Source organism: Protopterus annectens, chromosome 9.part0, assembly GCF_019279795.1.
Source record: "Protopterus annectens isolate FY-2018-M chromosome 9.part0, PAN1.0, whole genome shotgun sequence".
NCBI classification, from domain to species: Eukaryota; Metazoa; Chordata; order Ceratodontiformes; family Protopteridae; genus Protopterus; species Protopterus annectens.
Genome location: NC_056743.1, coordinates 1,837,742,674 through 1,837,765,184, shown reverse-complemented (window position 1 = coordinate 1,837,765,184; position 22,511 = coordinate 1,837,742,674). Strand labels below are relative to the sequence as shown.

Here is a 22,511-nt window from a genome sequence, read left to right as displayed (position 1 = left end):
AAAAATATTCTAAAGGGAATGAGTTTGTTTTATTATTCTAATTATCAACATTTAATTTTCTGTGCTACAAATCTAAGGAAATCTATAGGGAAAAAAACTCAAAACAAATAAAAGTAAAAAAAAAAAATAACATTACATTTTCATAAAAATATTGTCACAAAGAATGATTGCCAAATGAAAAAAGCATTTGGACTTTCAGTATGGAATCAAGCTTGTAGTGCTGTACCTGGCGATTACCTTTTCCTAGCCATTACCCCCCTCTCCCCTCAAATTGTTCAAAAGCAGTTTGGTAGAGCAATGGCCTGTATTACTGTACTGGATGACTAAAGAGACAAAAAATGTCAGTAAAAGTAAAAAATAAGGAAATGAAAGCCTTTAAGAAGTCAGTAAGTGTGTGTCATAGGTTCAGAGGTTCATACATATAATAGGCTAATAATCACCAAAGCCTTTATAAACCCAGCCACGCAACCCAACACAATTGTGCCCCTATCTATCATGGGTGTTTATTAGGTATAGGTATGTCAGTTAGGAAGTTTCTAGAGGTTATGTTGCAGGGTGTTAGTTTGGGCATTACTGTCTGCCTCTGTCTATCAGAGACATTAGGGCCAGACTTGGGGTAAATTTCTGATTTCTCATCCACTGGTCAAGGTTATACTTAAATAAGATTAGAGATGCACTCTGCTTCACATGGAATGGAAGCCTGTTCCAGAGCATGGGAATCCTCTGAGATACATATTTGTCTCACCAACATTTCTTATTTATGTCGCAAGCAAAATTTAAATATTTGGATCTAGTGGTTCTGATGCTGTTCATTTTGTGGATGTGCAAAAAGTCCATCAGAGCTAGATCCAAGGATGTCTTGTATGCTAGGCATAGTTATCTCGCAGTAACCTGCAGGGGAGAGCGTATAGAGATAGGGCTGTAAGACAATCCATATAGGACAATGTGTTTATACCCTGGAGTCTCCTGGTAAGGAACTTTTGTGGGCATTCCAACTGTTGCATATGTCTGGTCAGGTGCATGCCAAAGGGGGCATTATACTCAACAATGGGTCTGATAAGGTTGGATTAAGTGGCACTTTGACTTCCTTGGACCTGGATGCCATCTCCTTACTTACAGGTTGGGTGACATAGAATGTTTTCTTACTTCCTTAGCCACATGTTGGTCAAAAGCCATATTACTGTCTACATATGTTCCGATATCCCTGACTATCATGTCAATACTTATAGGTGTCTTATCAGTGGAGTAATTAGCTTGGGTGGTAGGTTTCCCAAAAGGCACTATAATGCATTTCTTGGCACTGATTGTTAGTCTGTGACTTAGGTACCAGTCATTTATCTGTGTTAAATTCTCTTGTAAGACATTTGTGACATGGGGAGAATCTGTGATAGCTCCCAATTTCCAATCATCTGCAAACTTGGCCAGCCAAAGGCCCTCTACATTAGACTTTACCTTTAAGAATTAGATGCTAAATAGAAGTGGTCCCAGCATGGAGCACTAAGGTACACTGCTAGTGACCTGTCTCTTAGTGAAGGTGGCATCACCAGTCCTGACTTCCTGGGTCCAATCAGTCATCCAGCTGGCAATCAGTGAGTTATGTAGGGGTGTATGCCTAGTTCAGTGAGTTTATCAACTGAGTGAGATACTGTATCGAATGCCATCATTCAGTCCATGTAAGTGGTATGTACCATTTTCCCCTCATCCATTGACCTGGTTACCTTCTCAAAGAAGTCTACCAGATTTAGTAAGCATCTCCTTCTCTTGACAAAGCCAAACTGGGTTGGATCCAGTGTCTGAAGATTGCCTATGTCTTTGTTCATCATTTCCATGATAATTCATTCCACAGCTTTGCATATTAGACTAGTCAGACTAATAAGCCTGTAGGTTCTGGGGTCCTTTGATGGTCCACCCTTGAGAAGTAGGATAAGCACTGCAGTCCTCCCTTCTCATAGTATGAAGCTGATTTTGAGGCTATAGTTGAAAGGTGACTCAAATGGTTAAATAAAGGACCCTTACTCTTTTTCAATAAGTGCCATGGGATCTTTTACATCCACCTGAGCTACAACAAACTCAAGCAGATGGAATCTCAATTTAACATTTCAACCAAAGGACAACACACTCAGGAGTGCAGTGTCCCTTTTATGTACACTGCAGTATCAACAATTCATCTACTGGGTTTGGGAATAGAACTCACCCCTTCTGCACCAAAGGTGAGTGTGCTACCTGTTGCACCACTGACATTGTATCCCAACAGACTAAAATCTCATGTGAGTCCCAGCAAAAAGGAAATGTGATTAGCAGCAGAGATATCTTTGGAACTAATGCATGATGAACTGTGACTGGGGAATGTAAGGGTGCAAGGGATGGACACTGGGTTTGAAGAGTATATAGCAGCAGTGAAGGAGAAGCGGAAGGAAGTAGACAAGACAGTTTTAATTCCCTTTGAAGAAATCCAGAAATTGGAGAGAGAGAGAAACTGGAGTGAGAGAGAGAGAGAGAGAGAGAGAGAGAGAGACACTGTTTCTTTGAGAAACAGGTAGTAGTGGAAGAAAGGGTCTACTTCACATTGTCGTAAGCTGACAATATTGAGTCTGATATTGTCAGCACAACAATATCGAAAGTGAAGAACTTTGCGCAAGTAAACGGAAATCTCCGTAAGGGGAGATTTCTGTTTACCTCAATGTAGTGCGGTCTCGGAGTTGGTATATTTAAGTAGGGGGGGGGGGGGCACAGCCATTTAGGTTTTTTTAAATTTGTTTTTTTTTTACATTATTCGATGTTTTACTTAATCGATCAATAAAGTTCGACCTTTATTGATTCGATTAAGTAAACTTTCGATAACGTGATATAGACGCGGAAGAGGTCTGGTTAGAGGCAGTCAAGGAACAGTTAAAAGATCAAGAGGATTGAGTAAGGAGTTAGAATGTCTGTTTTAATGGCACAATAAATGTTTATTCAATGATATAATGGACAGGTATACTGGAGGAAAAAAACAGAAAAAGTACACTGAATACACATGCCAGTGAAAATGGGGCCATGTGAGTGCTTCTCACCCTTTCCTTTCCTTTGAGACTTAGGTACTCGAGGAAAATGTACTATCAGTATCCTAGAAACCAGGACTGCAGTTAAACGTTGTAGGAGTAAGAGCGCAGATCAGGATTTTTCTGCAATGAGTCTGTGGAAGAGGACAGCTTAAAGGGCTGAAATGCAAACCATGATACACAGCAATTCTGGGAGCATGTTTCCCTTTGGGTGACTAAAATGTCTTTGGATGTAGAGCAAGCACTGAAAACAGTAAACAAATGTTACAGAGAGGATAAGGCTGACTTATGAATGAAGTCCCTATGCATCAAACCAAACACCATTCTCCTAAGAGACTTCAACTACCCCTCTATTAACTGGGAGACTTGTACATCCTCAAACATGTATACCCCAAAATTTCTAGACTTCATCAATATGAACTCTTTAGACCAGTTAGTCCACACCCTAACCAGCTATGATAAATTACTGGGCTTGGTGCTTACCACTATAGGGCAACTTTGCACTCCACCGACTGTAACTTCTTCTCTGGTCAGATCAGACCCCATATCAGTCACATTAACCTTAAAAATGAAATCAGAAGCATCTGCCAATACTTTTGTATTCAGAGAGTATTTAAAGACTAATCTATTAAAACTGAGTCATGATCTAGCTAAATTTGAAAGCCTCTTCCGTCATGATAACCCCACTGTTTATGCAGAACTCTTACTGCTAAAATCTATGCACATGCAAATAGCTGCAAAGATGCATTAAATCTAAGAGTAAACCTCTGTGGTGGAACCCTAATATAAAGAGGATGTATAATAAAAGAAAAAAAATAATTGCATACAAAAATAAATTTTACTGTCAAGATGCCAGTAAGGCTGTTACTAAACTTAGTAAGGAACTCTGAACACTGATCAAATCAACCAAAAACAGATACGATAACAACTAGCCACTTAGGCAAAGGATAACCACAATGTCTTCTTTAACTAGAAATCTCAAAACCAATGTCCAGCACTGAACAGAACTAAGGGAGGGAGGGTGGCCTAATAGTTAAGGTGTTTACCTTACAAACACAAGGTGCAGGGTTTGGGTCTCACAAGGGATAATTGGCTAGGCTTAAAATGGCTCACAAGGGCAGTTAGCTTAGTACTAATCTATGAACCTATGAACCTATAACAGTAAAGGGTATCATGTACTTGGGCCCAGAGGAAATAGCCAATATACAAGCACACAAATGTAGTTCAAATATCGCCCCTTCTAAATTTCCAGATAACATTGTGCATCTAAACCCCCCAAATCTCCAAAGAACCAATCTTAAAAGTACTATCCAAGGCTAAGAATACTACTTATATGGGGCCGGATAACATACTGGGCTGCCAACTGGTTAGCCTGAAACATAGCTTGTCAGAACCTCTACAGAGATTACTCAATATCAGCTTCCAAACAGACTATGTGTTGGAGGAATGTAGGGCAGCAACAGTCATGTCCTAGTACAAAGGTGGGGAGTCAACAGACCTAAGTAATTATAGACCAATAAGCCTGACCAGCCTCAAGTGTAAGGCTATGGAAAGGATCATTACTGAAATAATAAATAAGGACATAGGTAACCTACAGGGGCGGGTGGTGGGGGTGTTATAATGGCTAAGGTGTTTATGTCACAGTCTCAAGGTACAGGGTCTGATTCTCACCGATGAAAGGGAAATTGGCTAGGCTTAAAATGGCCTGCAAAGACAGCTAGTCTAATATTCACATATGAGCAAACTCTCAACCCAGTCCAGTTCAGATTGAACAAGATATATACTGCCTACTTAACCTGGTCAACTTCTTTACATCAGTACACTCCATGTAACTAGGCCGCACAAAGGCATTCAGCATTATCCTACACTCAGGTATTATAGGGAAACTCTCTCAGCTAAATGTAAATCCCAGTGTAACTTGTTAGATACCATACTGGCTCAAAATAGATCCCAGAAAATTAGGGTGGGTGTCTCTAGTGATGTATCTCTGGGATCAGGCTTTGGGCTATTCCTTAGTGTCATTTTCTTCATAGAGGTTAAAGAAAATGTTACTAGTTTATATGATTGACCAAGTTCTTAGATGACTGTAAACTAGGTGCCACCATAAACTCCCCAGAGGACACCAAAATCCTCCAAGATAGCCTTTACCAAACCAACAATTGGTGTCAAAACTATGGACTAAAACTAAATGCAAAGAAATGTGCAAGTATATCCTTTGGCAATCACATTGACAACACACCCCTGCAAGTTGTTCCCATAGTCAGGGATCTGGGAACCTATGCTGACAATGAATTTTTCTTTGATCACCAACTATTCTCCATTGTAAGGAAGTCATTTTCATCACACAACTTATATCTAAATATATGGCGTCCAGGTCCAGGGAGGGCCTAGAAATCCTTGCCCCTCTGCTCGGTATAATACAGGTTACTAAGAGGTTGTGCTTCATGTACAGAGCCTCAACAGACCCTGTCCTGTCAGACATATTGCACTTTCTAAAATTCAGTTGTAGTACGACCACCTGATTTAGGGATCTCAATATCATTTGCAACATAAACAGAACATGTTGGAGGGATTGTTATGCATACCTCTCAATCTCTTAGCAGAAAAATATGGACAAAGCCCAAAAATAGGGACACATTTAAAATATTGTTCTTATAAACTTAGAAAGTTCTTAGAATAAAAAAGTCTTGTGTCACCGTGCATTTTCTGAAGGATATGAAGTCTGAAGCTTAAATTTCTGTCATTATTTAGTGAATTCACACCTTACTAATTTGTGACAAAAATCCAGAAAAAACACCAATTTTATAAGGAACAGACCAAAAATATGTGGCAAAAATCTGGACATTCTGCAAAAATCTGGACAGTTGAGAGGTATGTTGTTATGTATCAGAGAAAATGCTTCTTCTATGGAATCATTTTCCACTCCATATAAAGCGAAGTGCTTCTCTTACTCTGCCCAAGGGTAATATGGACAACCGGATGGGAAACTGCACATTTACCTCTGGTTTAGCACCCAAGTCACTCATGGATAGGGGCAACAAGTAACTATCCCTACATTTCAGTGCTCTGCTCTCCTCTGGGTTACTTATTCACAAAGTACAAGGGCTAAAACCTACCATGGGAATGTAAGGTTAGGCTTCTTGATATCCTCACAGATCAATAGCCTACTAAGTAACTGTGAACCTATGAAAGAGAAGGGAAGCTTTTCCTGACTAGTCCAGAGGAAATGAAATGCAGAAAGATACGCAAAGTTTGGCAATATAGACAGACAGAAGAATGGTGTTGAACCTATTCATTTGGATTATTAATGGTCTTTTGACCTGCATTAGAAAACATGCCCCAGTGATAGCTCTGTTGCAAGAAATATATCTGAGTGAATCAGAACATGCAAAATGGGGTACCAAAGAGAAATTCATTCACACTATAAAGGAGCAAGACAAAGAGGGGTGACATTATTCATGGCTGGGGCCTCCATGTTTGTAGAAGATATATGAACGGGCAAAAGGGAAGAGTTATAGCAAATAACTTGGGGCAGAAACATACAGTGATAACAGTGGTGTCATTGTATATCCTCCTGAAGAGAGAAACAAGAGAGCTGAGGGCAATCTTAAGTAAGACAAATATTAAATGCAGTAATGATTTTCTATGAGGGAGTGTTAATAATAATTATAATAATAATAATAATGACAGATTGGAACAGGGTGGAGCAGATACCAAGGGTCACTCAAGAAGAGGAGGATAACAGTGGCAGAAGGATGGCTGAGATGTTATATTAAGATGTTTGGATTAAACAATGTAGCCAGAGATCTAGGGAGCTCACATATTACTTGCTAAAGTATAAGATATGGTCTATGTTGGACACAGCTTTGAGCTCACAGTAGCAGGATAGCTTTGAAGTGGGGCGTATAGTGTTACATCAAGACATGACTGCAAAAGAGGAAGAATTTGAATACGAAACAAAGCATTGTCTCTTTCCTGAACTTATGCTGGAATGAAAATAAATTAAAAGGTAGGTAACAGAATTATTGAAAGTGCAAATAGAAGGTATGAGGACAAGCAAAGCAGGGACATGGGAACAAATAAAGCAAACAATAAAAAATAAATAATGTAGGACCATAACAGGTAATTCAGGCAAAAGGAAATGAATAGACCGTGTCAAATAAAGCTGAGGATTAGCCATTTCCAGAAGGAAGGGAAGTAGGTAGGCAGCTGGAGATGAAAGGATGTGGGAAACTAAAGAAGGTATTTGATAATTATCTTGAAGACGTAGTTATGTTTAAAAAGACATCAGTAAAACAGATGTGCTATGTTAGTAACTCAAAGGAAGTGAGGAGATTAGCAGTGCAACAAAGGCAACAAATGGAAGAGGGAGAGAGAGGGGGGCCGCAGATAAAGTAATGAGTAGTTTAACAATGTTCCACATGTAAATATTACATGCATTTAAAAATCCTTCTGAAATCTGTACACCCAGAAAATGAGGTGATACAACATAAAGAAACTACCTTGACTTATTTGAGGCAGATACTCTTAAAAAAAGTGTTTGGAGAGAAACAAGGCCAAAAGTTCACTGAGCCTGTCAGAACAGAAGAGCTAAAGGTGGTACGATAGCTTACCAACTGGGGCGTGATGACCAGGCGGAGATAAGATGCTGCTCAAATGGGAAGCATTAATGAATCTGAGTCTTACAGAGGGCCAAATTATGAAGATTTTGGCAACAAACAGTTATTACTGTGATCCCGAAAGATGGAAAAGATCCAGGACTGCCCTCATACAACAGGCCAATATCAGTACTAAATCATAATTATACATTTTATGCAATTTCTACAGCAAGATTAGTAAAATACTTAAATATTAATAACTTTAGGCCAGCATGGGGTTGTGGTACGGCTGAAAAGATTTTATAATATTTTGAAGATAGTAATACAAATAGGGAACGCAAGGGACAGGGCAGAATCACTGGTACTTCTGTTTGTGGGTGCTGAAAAAGCATTTAATCAAGTGCAGTGGTTTTACTTTTTTAGCTTCATGTAGAGGATGAAATTCCCATAATAATTTACAATACTTGTAAGAAATATGTGTGCGGAAGAGCTGCAGAGGTGAAAGTCTGTGCATATATACCAGATGAGTTCTATATAGAAAGTCATACGAGGCAAGGGTGCCCACAGTCACCTATACTGTTTGTTATCTATTTGGAAGCCTTAGCGTTAAAGATTTAGAAGTCATAAATGATGAGATATAAATGGGGAAAGGGAAAAATCAAAATATCATTGTTTACAGATGATGTGATACTGTCATTAATGAAACCATAGAAAGATAATGGTATGGATGTTTCAGTAGCAAAAGGAATTTGGTGAGCATTCAGAATATTAAGTAAATGTTCAGAAAAGAAAGTGCTGACGATAAACAAGGAAACTTCAGATGAACTGAGAGAAAATTTCCTGAGAATATGTTGGTGAATAAAATAAACTAACCTACGGATGCAGCTAGTAAGGCTAACATATGTAATGCTGAGAATAAGGACTGAAACTTTCTTTAGGAGGTGGACCCTATACGTTAAATACAGGCTTTGCATGTGTATATATTGTCAGTTGTACTATATGTACAACAGCACTCCCAGCAATACTGCCAAGAGGGTTCATGGGAAAGGTAAAGCAATGGACAGTGGGGTTTATTAGGGAGATAGTGTGGCTGAGGGTGACATGTGAACAATTAATATTAGAGAAGCAGAAGGTACGGCTGGGGGTCCGAGACCACTATAACTATATACACAAGGTCATGTGCTTTAAAAGTACGGTATCAGTGCAGCATCAAACTTACTTAGCAATGTGGAAAACTTATATTAGATAAGCTGGGGGAAAACATATTCACATGTTGGTATAAGGTTTACTATCATTTGATTGAACAGTACTTGACTGAAAAGTCAAAAGTTTAAAATAATTTGACTGAAAACCTATCTGAATGAAAATCCACTTGACTGAAACTCATTTTGGTGAATTACACATCACTGAATATATTCAACATAAGAAAAGACAACATAAAGAATTGTTTTTGCAAGGGGCAAGCCCCTCTGCATCCTCCATGTGGGGGGCTTTGTCTGCCACACTTCCCTTAATTATATATACTAACTCCATGGCTGCAAAACCACTTGAGAAATGAAAAAAAACATCCATATACAGTGAATCAGTGCATGTGCACCAACACTGACTCACTGTGTGTGGTGTTTTTTTATTTTCTCAAAAGGTTGTGTGGCCATGGAGTTAGTATATGTAATTGTCCCCCCCTGCAAAACACTGTTTGATGTTGTATTTTCTTATGCTGGGTATTTTTTATGGCTTGTGATTCACTGAAATGTGTTTTAATTCAGCCAAGTGGTTTTAAAGTGAGATTAATTTTTAGTCAAATTCTTTCAAACATTTTACTGTTCAGTCAAGTATTCTTCAATCAAATGATAGTAAACTGTTGGTATAATCCACCAGTGACAGCTGGAGTAGGGAGTATGGTACAGAATATACTAGTGGATTTGAAGAGCATATTTAATGATGCTGTACATAGTGAATGGGTAAAAGGGCTTATACCAATTGGATATGATAAGCAAAACAAGACAGAGAAATTGAGGTACGGATATGATATAAAAGACAAAAGGTGGTGCGGACTTGGGGTCAGTTTGTAGAGTAAGGACAGGGAGCAAATGCAGTAGTATGACCTTCTCCATCACCTGCAATTTCAGTATCAAACACTTACCAGGATTATTAAAAATATATAAGGGGGAAGGGACTAAACAAGAGTTGACTGAGCTGTTTGAGTGGTTGATGAAGATAGGACCAGTAGAAGGAGTGACAAAGGGAGTTGTCACATCTATAAACAGCGATTAGGAATTAAAGACTTGGTATTTGGGAAATTAAAGTATGACTGGTAGGGGTAATTTTCCATTAAACCCCTACCACTTCACGCTGCTGTGTTTTGCCGGTAGTCCTACAGCACAGAAAAATATGATGTAAAAAGAAATACTCAAAGAAGGAATTCATCTGTTTTTCATGTTTAATTTATGTAACACATGTAATCAATGGAACAAGAAGGAATTCATCTGTATTTCATGTTTAATTTACGTAACACATGTAATCAATGGAACAGGGATCAGAGCAGTAGTTGATAAACATTGCACTGTCCAAAGTACTGTAAAACTAAGCAGCAATCATAAAACTACCGATGGCATTTAGAACAGCAGAGAACATCTCTCCTTTGGCATGCATGCGGCACCACATGAATTCAATTAAGTAAGACTGCAAATGTTGCCATGTAGTGCCTCTTTGACATTTATTGCACCACTTTGCAGTACCCCACAAGCACTCAGTACTTTGTGTATGATACCCAGTGTCCAGATCAACTAAATGATAGGAATGATTCACGGTGAAATGGTGGTATCCCGCAGCTTCCAACTCCTCAGATTTATATTCACTCCAGAAGTCAGAGAATATAATACTTCCATCCACTGCATTCTCCTGCATTGCAGACAGTAATGCTTGTGTGACTTGGTTGAGAACAGCAACAAGTAAACATTCATTACTTTCCCAACACACACCTCCAACTACCCATTGTGGGGGCAGAACCTGACCTATGCTATGTTTCCTTCTGGTAAATAAGCTTTCATCAATCTCCACAACTGTTTTGGGGCCACCTATCTTAACGGATGGATGAGATAACAAGGAATTGGCACATACCTCTCTGAGGTAATTATTCCAATCAACCATTGTGTTGTGATTGAGTTGCATCTGTAACTGGCTAAACTCAACAGATCTCAACTCAAGACACCATAAGTAAATGAATCATACTGCAATCACGAAAGGAATGCGGGATCCAGAAAACCATATCTGTGTTCGGACAACTTTTTCTTCACAACATGAATGAAGGCTGCATAGCCATTTGGGGTTGCAGTCACATTTTAATTTCATGAGGTGCTTATTGGAACACAAACTTTGTTTGTGAAGAATACCTCTTTCTTAAAGAAATCAGATAGCCGCTTCTTCATCCCTTGGCAAATCCCAAAGCGTAACATCCATCACACTCAACATTCACAGCTGTGATTACATGACAGAAAATCACAGCTATGATTACATGACACACGTGCTTAATGGTTCTAAACACAATTATACACAAGAACCCCCAAAAAAGGGGGAACTGCTATGGGTGAAATATGCCAAAATAAAACATTGCTACTGTAGATAAGTCAGTGTTCCCAGGTTTATTTCTTACAAGTGAATGGTCTAAGTACTGAAATATCAACAAAACAAAGCAGTGCGAATACACACACACACACACACACACACACACACACACACACACACACACACACACACACACACACACACACACACACAGAAACAATAATTCTGAACTGTCAAATGTTGAGAAAGAATCTGAATGCTCTTGAAAAATCTGTGCAGCTGGGAGCTTTCTTCAACAAGCTTACCCTGACATGTCTTGTAGTGTTAAACTTTGAATAGCAGTATCATCTGTCTTAACAGAAATATCTGTATCTTCTTGAATCTATGTTTCTAACATCAGAATCTACATAAATGTAGGAAACAAGGCAATCACAACTGTACAGGAAATACTGGCAAAACACAGCAGAGTGAAGTGGTAGGGTGTTTATGGAAAAGTACCCTGGCAGGATATGTTGCAAGTAGAAAAGGGGAAAATGAATGGACACAGATCACTATGATGCCTAAATACACATTAAAATCTAGGTGTTTCTATATATTTACATGATCATGCTTGTATCTCTACTTGCACGCATCAGCACATGAGGAAAATGATGTAGAACGTATGTAATTAGAGGAGTGTGCTGTTGACAGTTTCATGGAGAAGAGAAAAGAGACTGAGTGCATATGTTTTGGCATGTGAAAAACAGGGAAAATGAAAAAAAGGAGTTTGCAAATCAATTATTACTGACATCACAGATATTTTAACTGAAGTTATGCCAAACAAAATACAGGAGCAACATTAACACTAACACTGGTTATGGTAATAGCAAAAATAAAAAGTTAGAAAATGAACGCAGAAAACCCAATAAAATCCAAAATTAGAGGATGTCATAAATTTGATCAAGAAGGTAGTAAAAAGGTAAATATATGACTATCTACAGGGGAAGTCTTGAATCAATTCATGCCCTGGTTTCAATATTTAGACCAAATGGGATATGTGGAATTGAAAGAAAGTTTGGCATAGGGGCAAAGAAGTGATGATGGTTAGAGGTGGACTGAGTAGAAAATAAGAAAACAGAATGGAAATGATGAACCTCTGTTAAGGTTTATTATCGTTATAGTAATATCAGGCAAGAGTGAACTGTAAATAAAAATATTAAGGTTTATTATCGTTATAGTAATATCAGGCAAGAGTGAACTGTAAATAAAAATATTAAGGTTTATTATCGTTATAGTAATATCAGGCAAGAGTGAACTGTAAAGAAAACTATAATGCATAATGTATGGGATGGTGGAATATTTCATATTGTCTTTGATATTTATCTTCTTCCTGTATTGGAGTTGTTTTATTTCACTGTGATTAATATGTTTTTTTTTCTCACTGCACTGTTATTCTTCATTGGGTATCCTAAAAAAGTATTACTTAAAAGAGGGAATTTGAAAAAAGAGGGAGAGAATAAAGTGTATAAGAATTTGATATTAAAAACAGAAGCATAATTTCATAATTTCTTACTAGGCTACTGACCCTGAAGGATCTTTAGAAGCCTAACTATGCATTCTTATGAAGTTTTTTTTTTAGCCCTGGTAATTTAAATATGAAAAACACATAGCAGGCATTTACATGTTACCTCTTTCCATATGGGACAAGTGTGATACTCCCAGGATGATGAGTTTGCAGTTTCCCATCCATTCATCCAGATTACGTTTGAATATAGTCAGAGAAGTACCTTGTTTTATGTGGCGAAGAAGTCAATTCCAAAGAAGTGGAATTTTCTGCGATGCATATCTACCCCCCCAACATGTTCTATTTGTTGCAGAAGATATTAAGATCTCTTGAAAGGGTACTTACACCATCATTGGACTTGTGGTTGTACAGTAGGTCTGAGAGTACACAAGCTACTGAAGCTCTGTATGCAAGACAGATGTCAGACTTAGTATATGTAAGTTCATTTTTTTCGGATATTAAGTGTTAGCATTATGGGACTCAATAATGGGGTCCCAATATTTCAAACAGTTACCATGAAAAACATAGTAGAAGCATATGTATCATTTGCAAGTAAATGGCATGCTGAGAACTAGCAAGAGCAACATATATTAATAATGTTTAAGTTTAATAAGTCAATACTAGAAAACTACAATATTTAATAGAAATGTCCATTTAAGTAATATCTGATTAAAAAAATTAATGTAGTGTAGAATTTGTGACACAATTAAAATGCAATTGATGCTATAAAGTGAGAAAATAAATAGAAGTACAAGAAGTTAATTGTCATGAATGTTTGCAAGACGAGCTCAGTGTTAATAAAGTACTGAAGTTAAATTAGGTTCAGGTAAAAGGTATGGTATTATGTCAAAAGTGCAAAGCACTGAAGTAGAAAGGCATTGAAACAAAAAACTACTGTGATCATTATTTACATATTCAGAACAACATGTAAAACTACTGAGTCAAAAGCTATTGCTTGACGTGTAAATATAAAAAGTGCACAATCCTCTTCCATTTAGTAATATTGAGTTTGGCAGTTAATTCACCTAATATTTTGGATCATCTGGCATGTGAAAAGATGGGCATGGTAAACATATTACCAAGCAGAAGATACTAACAGGAAGAAAGTGCTTAATAAATACTTTTTGTATGATAAAATTTCACCTGTTGACCCCCCCCCCTTTTCCGATGTTATCTTCTACTTGGTTTATTGTTTTACTGATAATGTTTATGCCACTTGTACAGTTTATATGGTAAAATGTATTCACAGAGCACAAGCACAGAGTAAATGTGCACAGGAACAGTCACACAAACATAGAACTATCTTGATTACAACAAAGACCACACTAATGATATCTTTCTTGTATGACCACTGATTTACTTACATGTTTAGAAAGCTTACCAGAAGAATCTTAAGCCCAGATGCAATGGCACTAACAAGATCCAATGAAAGTAACAGTAGTTTTCAGGAAAAAAGTGAGCAGGAATACAAGTAAATGAGAATTTTAAGGAACAAATGCAGCCAACATAATGGCTAAATAGCATGGTCACCTATGTGGAGCAGTAGAAGTTTTGCATTTATATTGATCTTTTAGCTTTGAATAAAGTAATTAAAAGAGAACAACAACTATTGCGTACAACCAAGGAAGTGGTCCAAACTCTGTTAAATGTAAAGTTATTTTTGGTATTATATGTAAACTAGGGAGTCTATCCAAAATTTACGAGATGATGAAAGTTGCAGTTTATACAGGCTTAATATGCATAAACTGTCACTTATGAACATTTAATATGCCTTTAGAAAGGTATAGATTCTCGAGGTCTCTATTTCATATGTCAGTAGCACCAGTGGTAAAGCCAGCTCCATGACAATAAGGGCTTTACTATGTCTCTGGAGACTTGAACTCAGTTAGTGGCTCAGGTGCCTGTAGGAGCTGGCCAGTGAGGCTGCAAATGATTGGCTCCTGCCAGCTCAATCATCCTGGGGAGGAAGTTTGATCTGGCTCACCACATGGTGACACTTAGATGAAGCACTAGATGCTTACCTAGGTTAGTTTCAAAATGGTTGAACCCACATTGCCATAGTGCTTTCACACTAGATAGTCAAAGGAAAACTGTCATGAAGAGGTAAATTTCTCTTTGGAAGGCAGCAACTGCATGCTCAGAGGAACCACCAAATGGGTGCTCAAAAAAAGGACAGGAAAGGACATCTCCAAAAACAGCAAGCAGAACCACTTCTTACCACCTGATTCTTGCTGGAGAACTGAGGACTGATTGGGATTCCCAGGCAGGAATGAATGGGCTATAATACTCTCACCTAGTCCAGGAATACCTGGCTCCTGTTTCTACAGAAGAAATGGACGAAATGGCTGAAGGGAGTGCAGCCATTGGACAAGGTCCTAGGAGATAACATAAAAAAAAAAAAAGCACCGGGTTGTATGAGATATTTGCACATCTGACTGAAGGCTTTGAGGGTGCTGTATATGGTGGAGAGGTGGCATTGATTCTGACCTCTGGTTATTGGCTAGGCTTGTATTAGTCTTCAAACTGATAACCTACCATTTTCCTGTGAAAAAATTATTACCTATTAGTTTAGGTCAGACACTAGAACATATATTCTGTATTACTTATTTGGTTAGAAATTGGTTATACATGTTCAAATTCCTGTTGTTGTTGTTAAGGACTTTGGGGGAAAAGGCTTAAATAAGTCTGAATTTGAATATGACCTAGAACAGCATAACAAAAGACTGTACACTTATTGAGTAGTCATACAAAGTTGTGATGTGTGCAACTGGTACTATAATAATAATAATCTAAGAGAAGAAAGGTTAACTGTTACAGTCCATTTTTTCAGTCTAGAAATGACCAACACCTGGGGAAGAGTTCACACAAATTTATTTCATTTCAGTTATTTACTATATATGTCTGTATTATTATTAAAGTAAACAACAACAAAAAGTCTGAAATATATGGGTAACATTCTAATACCAGAGGGGCTCAAGCCATAATCAGAGCAAGTTAAAGTTATACATTTCTGAGAATAATGCAGAATATTGCAAAGTTTGCATTGACTATGACTGAGATAAGAATGCCTCTAAGAAACTTGTTGAGACAGGATATGGCCTTGGAATGAAGCTACAAAAAAGAACTTTGAAATGCTCAAGAAACCAGTAACAGAAGCACTTAAATATAAATATTATGATTAAAGAAGTCAGTTGCGGTACTGATAAATGGCAGTTAAAATGGTATAAGAGTTGTAATTTTATGATAAAAACATTTACAAATGCACCAAAGCAAGATGGTTAAATAGAAAAATGGGTGCTAGCAATAGTGCATGAATACGGTGCAGTGATTACTGTTGCTGTCTCAGTAAGCTTAGTTCTCCAGTCTAGTTGCTCGCTGGGGTACCCTGTTTGCAGGCAATGCAGGTCCTTCTTATGCCTTGGAAAATTTTTGCTGGGTGCTCCAACTTCCTCCTGCATCCCAAATACTTGCATAGGTGAGCTGGTGTCCTCCAAACTGGCCACTGATGCACAAGCTGTCTGAGAGTGAATATGTGCATCCTGTAGTGAGCTAGTACCCTACGGGACTAGTTCCACTGCTTTGTCCTTACTGAGTTTATCCCTATGTGGGATCAAAGGGGTAATCAGAGAATGAATGAGTGAATATCTATTGCAGAGAAGATAAAGTAGAGAAAGATGATAAACCCTTGCAAAGCTCATCAAGAAAGTGTTTGTACAAAGCACCTTGAAAATTGTAGAGGATTAGTAGTTGAAGCATATAACTGCAAGTCCATGTGATCTATAGTTAAATAGACAGTAAAAGAAAAATGTTCAGGCAGCAAAAAATATATAAAAAAACACTAACAATGGTTAGTGTTACCGGGTACCTGTCAAATCTTTGAACGCTCAAAATTTCAAACGTTACATGGTCGAAACCAAATGTTCGAAATTTTGAGTGCTTGAAGATAGACTTTCAATTGCACCGTATGGTGCAGATAGGGAGAATTTCCCTTTTCTGCACTGAGGTGCAGTCTCGGAGGTGGTATATTTAAGTAGGGGGTGTGGGTGCGCAGCCCCCCATTTGGGGGGTTCAGGGGGGCTTGCCCCCCTGCCTACACTGTTAAAGTGTTTTTGTCTGTGTTTTATTTTCTTTTTTTTATGTTCGAACATCCAAATGCCGAACATTTGGTCTCGACCATGTAATGTTCGACATTTTGGATGTTCGAACATTTAACATAGACCCGTGTTACCTTACAGTTTTGGAACATAGAAATGGTCTGTTATAAGTGTTCAGTCTCTCATCAGCTCAGCTGTTAATAGGCAGACTGCTATAGATTAAGTTACCGATCCCAATTTCTTTGTTGATACAAGAGATTCATTCAAGGTAATGTCAGGGAAATGCTGAAAAGAAATCATCAGAGAAGGAAAAACTACCATAATAATTCAGAAAACCAACAATTGGTGAAATGTGAGAGTCAGAATTCATCAGTATTGAGAAGGCCAGCAACCAGAAACAGGAATGGTTAATAAAGCTGTACCACCTAGATCATTTGTTGTCTGTGGGGAATGATAAAGCAAGAACAGAAGGCATCTATTCATGATAGATACATTTTGGTAAGATGAATTATTGCAAAAAGAGACAGAGAAAGAAAGCACAATATTACAAATATGTATAAGCTAAGCTGGAGTCCAAGTTTAAGAAAGAAGTCACTCAAACAGAAGTATATCCCCAAAAGAAGCAACATGAACATCACAAAAAGAAATCTGAGATGATATAAGACCTAAAATCAGTGCTCAGATCAGAATGCCTGTGTATGGAGAAGTTATTAGCTGATCAGTCAGACAAATGGACAGCTCCTGTGGCTCTGTTACAATATTTATGAAGTTGAAAGAGCCCTTGCTGAGTAAATTTACAGATGGTTGCAAGCTAAGAGCAGTCATTGAATCCCAAGATGACTTAGCCATAGTACAGGAAAGTTTATCTGAAATAAATAACTGGTACCAAAATCATGGACTGAAACTAAATGCCAAAAAATAGATTATTGTATCCTTTGGAAAGCTATCCACCCCAGGGGAAATATGACACTGACAAAGTACCCCTAAGTATTAACCTATTTGTTCAGGATTTGGGAACTTATCTAGACAGTGACCTAAGTTTTGACCAATATGTGTCCACTGTTATAAGAAAGTCATTCTATATTTTACATTTTATAAACAAAGGTGTCTAGATCTAGGGATGTCATTGTTCCACTTTACTCAGCCATCATTAGACCAGTCATTGAATATAATGCCCCCTTTGGCACGTATCTGTCCAGACACATGCAACAACTGGAATGGCTACAGAGATACCTTACTAAAAGAATACAAGGCCTAAAGATAATGTCCTACATGGACCAATTTAAAGCCCTGTTGCTATATTTGGTATCCTACAGACTGCTAAGAGGTGAACTGTGTCTGGCATGCAAGACGTCATCCAACCTAATACTGATGGATTTACTGCACATCCGCAAGTCAAATGTGATCAGAAATACTCTAGTGATCTAAACCTCTTCTGCAGCATCAACAGAATGGTTTGGAGAGAAAGTATGTCTTACAGAGGATTCTGCTGCTCTGGAAAGCACTTCCATTCCACATATAACAAAGTCCATCCCTATCCATATTCAAGCACAACTTGGATCTATAAATGGGAAACAGAAAATGTACCCACTGACTGCCCCCCCTGTAGTACGAATGGACAGGGGCAGCTCCTAAATGCTTTATCAAATTACATATGATATGATCCCAGTTATTCTCATTAGGGGTAATATATTATATAATTATTGACTATGGGATGGGTAAGGCCAATCTCTAACCAAATGAGGTTAATTCAAGGATAAAAAGTGAAACTGACTTGGCTTAAAATAGGCTGCAAGTGCAGCTAACCTAGTACTTATCTATGAAACTATGACCCTATGAAAAAGTAACCTCAGTTTTTAGTTTTTTTATGATTTAAAGTATGACAGTGACATGCTAGATATTGATAGAAATACTGATAACTACAATACAGGAAAGTATGTGAATGTATAGCTATTTCATAAAAAGTATGACAGTGACATGCTAGATATTGATAGAAATACTGATAACTACAATACAGGAAAGTATGTGAATGTATAGCTACTTCATAAAAAGTATGACAGTGACATGCTAGATATTGATAGAAATACTGATAACTACAATACAGGAAAGTATGTGAATGTATAGCTATTTCATAAATATGTTTGTTTTTCTATGCAAATGTGTGAACAATATGCTACTGTAACTTGAAATAATTATTGCTACAGAATATTGCATGCCATGTGATCTTTGCATTGAGTACTTGGCTGTTTCATGGCGAATGGCAGCTCTTTTAATGTGTCTGTGATATATGTGAACATCCTGGTGAATATTTAAGCAATAACTGGCAACGTGGTGTGGTATATTGAAGATTTACCCACGGAGCCCGAGTGATTAAATAAAGCCAACCGTGGGTACATTTCAATATACCACAATCACGGAGTCAGTTATTGCTACTATACAATGACATTATTTAAAAAAAAAAAATACTTTTCTTAAATGTCTTTGTATAATGGCACATTACTGTTCTTCAGCTGGTTGTGGTACACTGCTTCCTTGTTTTGATGTACTGCATATGCATATGGGACTTGCATCCCATGCATACCCAGTACATCAATGCTTTGAAATGGAAGCAACGGAGAAAAGAAAGTCTCCGTTTTTTTTCTTTTCTTTTTTTTTTTTATTTGTTAAAAAAATGTTTTGAGCACTTTATACCAAAGGAAAAAGTCTGGGCGACCAGACCTTTTTCCATTGGTATATTGTGGGATTTACAACTGGCACGCTGGCCAATCAGTGTGCACTTTTGGAATATTAATCGGGGGGTCATTGTATAATATAACTGTTATAATGTTTACTCATATGTTATTCTGTACATACTATTTATGCACTTTATTTTGAGTATTAGTTTTATAAATTGTTTTGCTAGTCGATATTATGATTCTTCTTTAAAGAGCTACACTGTAGTAAGGAAAGATATTTCCTTCCCTATGCCCGTTTGATGAAATGCTGTTGCACAGAATTTGGCAAAATAAAGCTGAAGTTTATTAAAGTTTGATAATGCATAACATATACACAAGAGAGGGACTTTTGTGAGTTGGAAGTGTCTGTCATGTTGAGTTGTGTGAACATAACCAAGTTGATTCATATGTTGTGCATGTGTATACGTGTGTGTGTGTGTGTGTGTGTGTGTGTGTGTGTGTGTGTGTGTGTGTGTGTGTGTGTGTGTGTGTGTGTGTGTGTGTGTATCTGGTAAAATATCTTTCTGATATGCTGCTGTATTGTGTTGTTGTACACGTTATCACAGTTTGCTTTCCTCTGTTTCATTTGCAAGCAAAGTTAAAAAATCAGAATAATCATAATAATTTTTAACTACATATTACATAATAATGTACTTTAAAGTACTATTTCATGGTCATTTTATCAGGTAGTTTACTTTTAAGTTTGTTAGTAGTCACTTCTACTTAGTCATTTTTACGTTGTGATATTCTTCAGCATTTAACACAAAAATTTGCTGATGATAAAACACTTCACATCAACTGTTCTACTGTCTTTCAATGAGTCTCAAAAGAGTGAAGACTCACTTTACTGAACATCTGCCAGGTCAACCCCCTTTTATTTTCTCTACAGAAGGTAAAATTCCCTGGCCCCTGTGTTGAAGGCCTTTGCCTTATTTATCAACTTTTCACAGATCATCCAGATATTTGCCTGATATTGTTGACCTGTTCCTTAAAAAATGTGTGTTTTCTGGCAAACACATTGAGCACTGAAGTCCTATTCTTTGTCCTCGTACCCCTTACTTATATGGACTAAACGCAAGTTCACAGTAACTAGGAGGAGAGAGAAAAAGTGCGTCAGCCTTGCACATTATTACCAAAATGAGTGTTCACTCCTTGGAGACTCACCAAGTCATGAGGTAGTCCATATCTACAGAATGTTTCACAAAATGGCATGGCAGTTTTATTCCCTGAAATTGTTTACATCTACTGGAGTCGTTAAGCCTTTTTGTATTTGTCAATACTTTTGAAAAATCAAGTTATCTACCATGGATATTTCATATATGTAATTTGCATATCTGTTTTCTGCTGAAAAGGGGAAATGTTGAAAGAAATGTATTTATAATTATTATAAATAAAATAAAATCTCACAATTATGAAAGGATCATTTCACAACAAACTATCAGAACCACACATAATGCAATGTCTCATCTAATATCTGTTTCAGCATCTCATGGGCTGCTTGTTACTGCAATTTTCTTGTCCAAAACAATCTGTTACTATCATAGCATCTCCCATTGCAGACCCCAAACCATTCTGTAGCAGAGCTACAATTAATCAGCAATAAATAAATAAATCAAATTAAAATTTATATTAAGGGGTTCTCAGCACATACTTTTTGATGTGATGGAATACTTACCATCTGAGGTTTCTTTTTCTTCTTCATTTTCGGTATCATTTATGAATTTGCTTCCATCTCCTTCCTTCTCACTATGTGAATCTGTGAATAAGGGTTCATTTTCCTCAATGGAATTAAGCTCATTTGGCTGACAGCTTGTGTTATGTCTAGAATATTCTCTACCACTGGCATCATCATCATCATCATCATCATCATCATCCACATTCTCCTCCTCTTTCTCCAGTTCTGAGTCCTCTGAAGGTATGCTCAGCTCTTCACTGAGCTCTTCAGAGGACAATCGCGTTATGTTTCTACTTTTTCTCCCTTCGTCTTCATCACTGTGGTACCTATTGCTAATCTCAGAATTAGGTCTAGGCAGTGCTTTCATACTCTCTATAACATTCCTTTCACCTTGTGAAGATGGTGATGACCTGTGCTTATCTTCATCATTGCTTAGAGTTTCTGTGGTATTACTTGTATTGTAGTCTACACTTTTGTAAGAATGTTCTTGCTTCTTATCAGTGAATGATCTGATTTCTTTGGTTTGCGTGTCTACTGTTGTTTCTCCTTCATCTTCATGTTCTTCTTCCTCTTCTGCTTCACTAGAGCTCTTAGGAGTTGGTATAGTCCAGGCTTTATTTTCAAGCCGGCAGTCTACTCCAGTTTCCTCATCAGATTCAGAGCTAAAACAGCTGCTATTATCATCTATATCCTTCCATTTCTCAATAGCAGTTTCCTGAGCAGAACAAGAGACTTTATCTTTGTTAGTTGCTACCCTGTCTGACTCTCTCTGTTTATTTCCTTTTAGGTCTCCATTTTTTAGGCATCCATATTCATCCTTCATTGTTAATTGCCCTTTCCGGTGATAGGGACGATTTTTGGCATGCCTCCCTTTCCATTCATGGTCTTTAGATGATGCTGAGTATAGCCGGTCTTCAAGATTTGTGGCACCACTTTTCTTTATTGCTGGATTGTACTGCTTCCTGCTACCTGTGAAGTCAGAAAAAAAAATAATAAAGTACATGTATGCAGAAAATCTGAAGCTGTATGTTTTACCAGACTGGAATTTAAATATTTATTTTCCTTTCTCATCTATGCAGTACTAGAGTATACTGGCCATCTGTGAGCCTCTAATTTGTTTCCTTTTACTTCTTAAGCTGATCCAGGCTTAATGTTTTCCGATATATGTGTTTTTGAGTTGAACAGTTATCATGTTACAGAGGTTAATCATCGTTAAGCCATTAACTGCCTCCTCTACACACATCACGCTCATCACTCTCTATCTCTCAGTCTCACCCCCCCC

At 37.6% G+C, this 22,511-nt stretch overlaps 1 protein-coding gene across 1 annotated transcript in view; it reads right to left on the bottom strand.

The window, feature by feature from the left end:
- Window positions 1-22,511, bottom strand: part of LOC122810798 (glutamate-rich protein 3-like) — a 129,099-nt gene that overhangs the window by 31,759 nt on the left and 74,829 nt on the right. Inside the window, exon 4 of the mRNA XM_044082358.1 lies at window positions 21,230-22,198. Coding sequence (XP_043938293.1) covers window positions 21,230-22,198 — 969 coding nt within the window. The remainder of the gene's footprint in view (window positions 1-21,229; window positions 22,199-22,511) is intronic.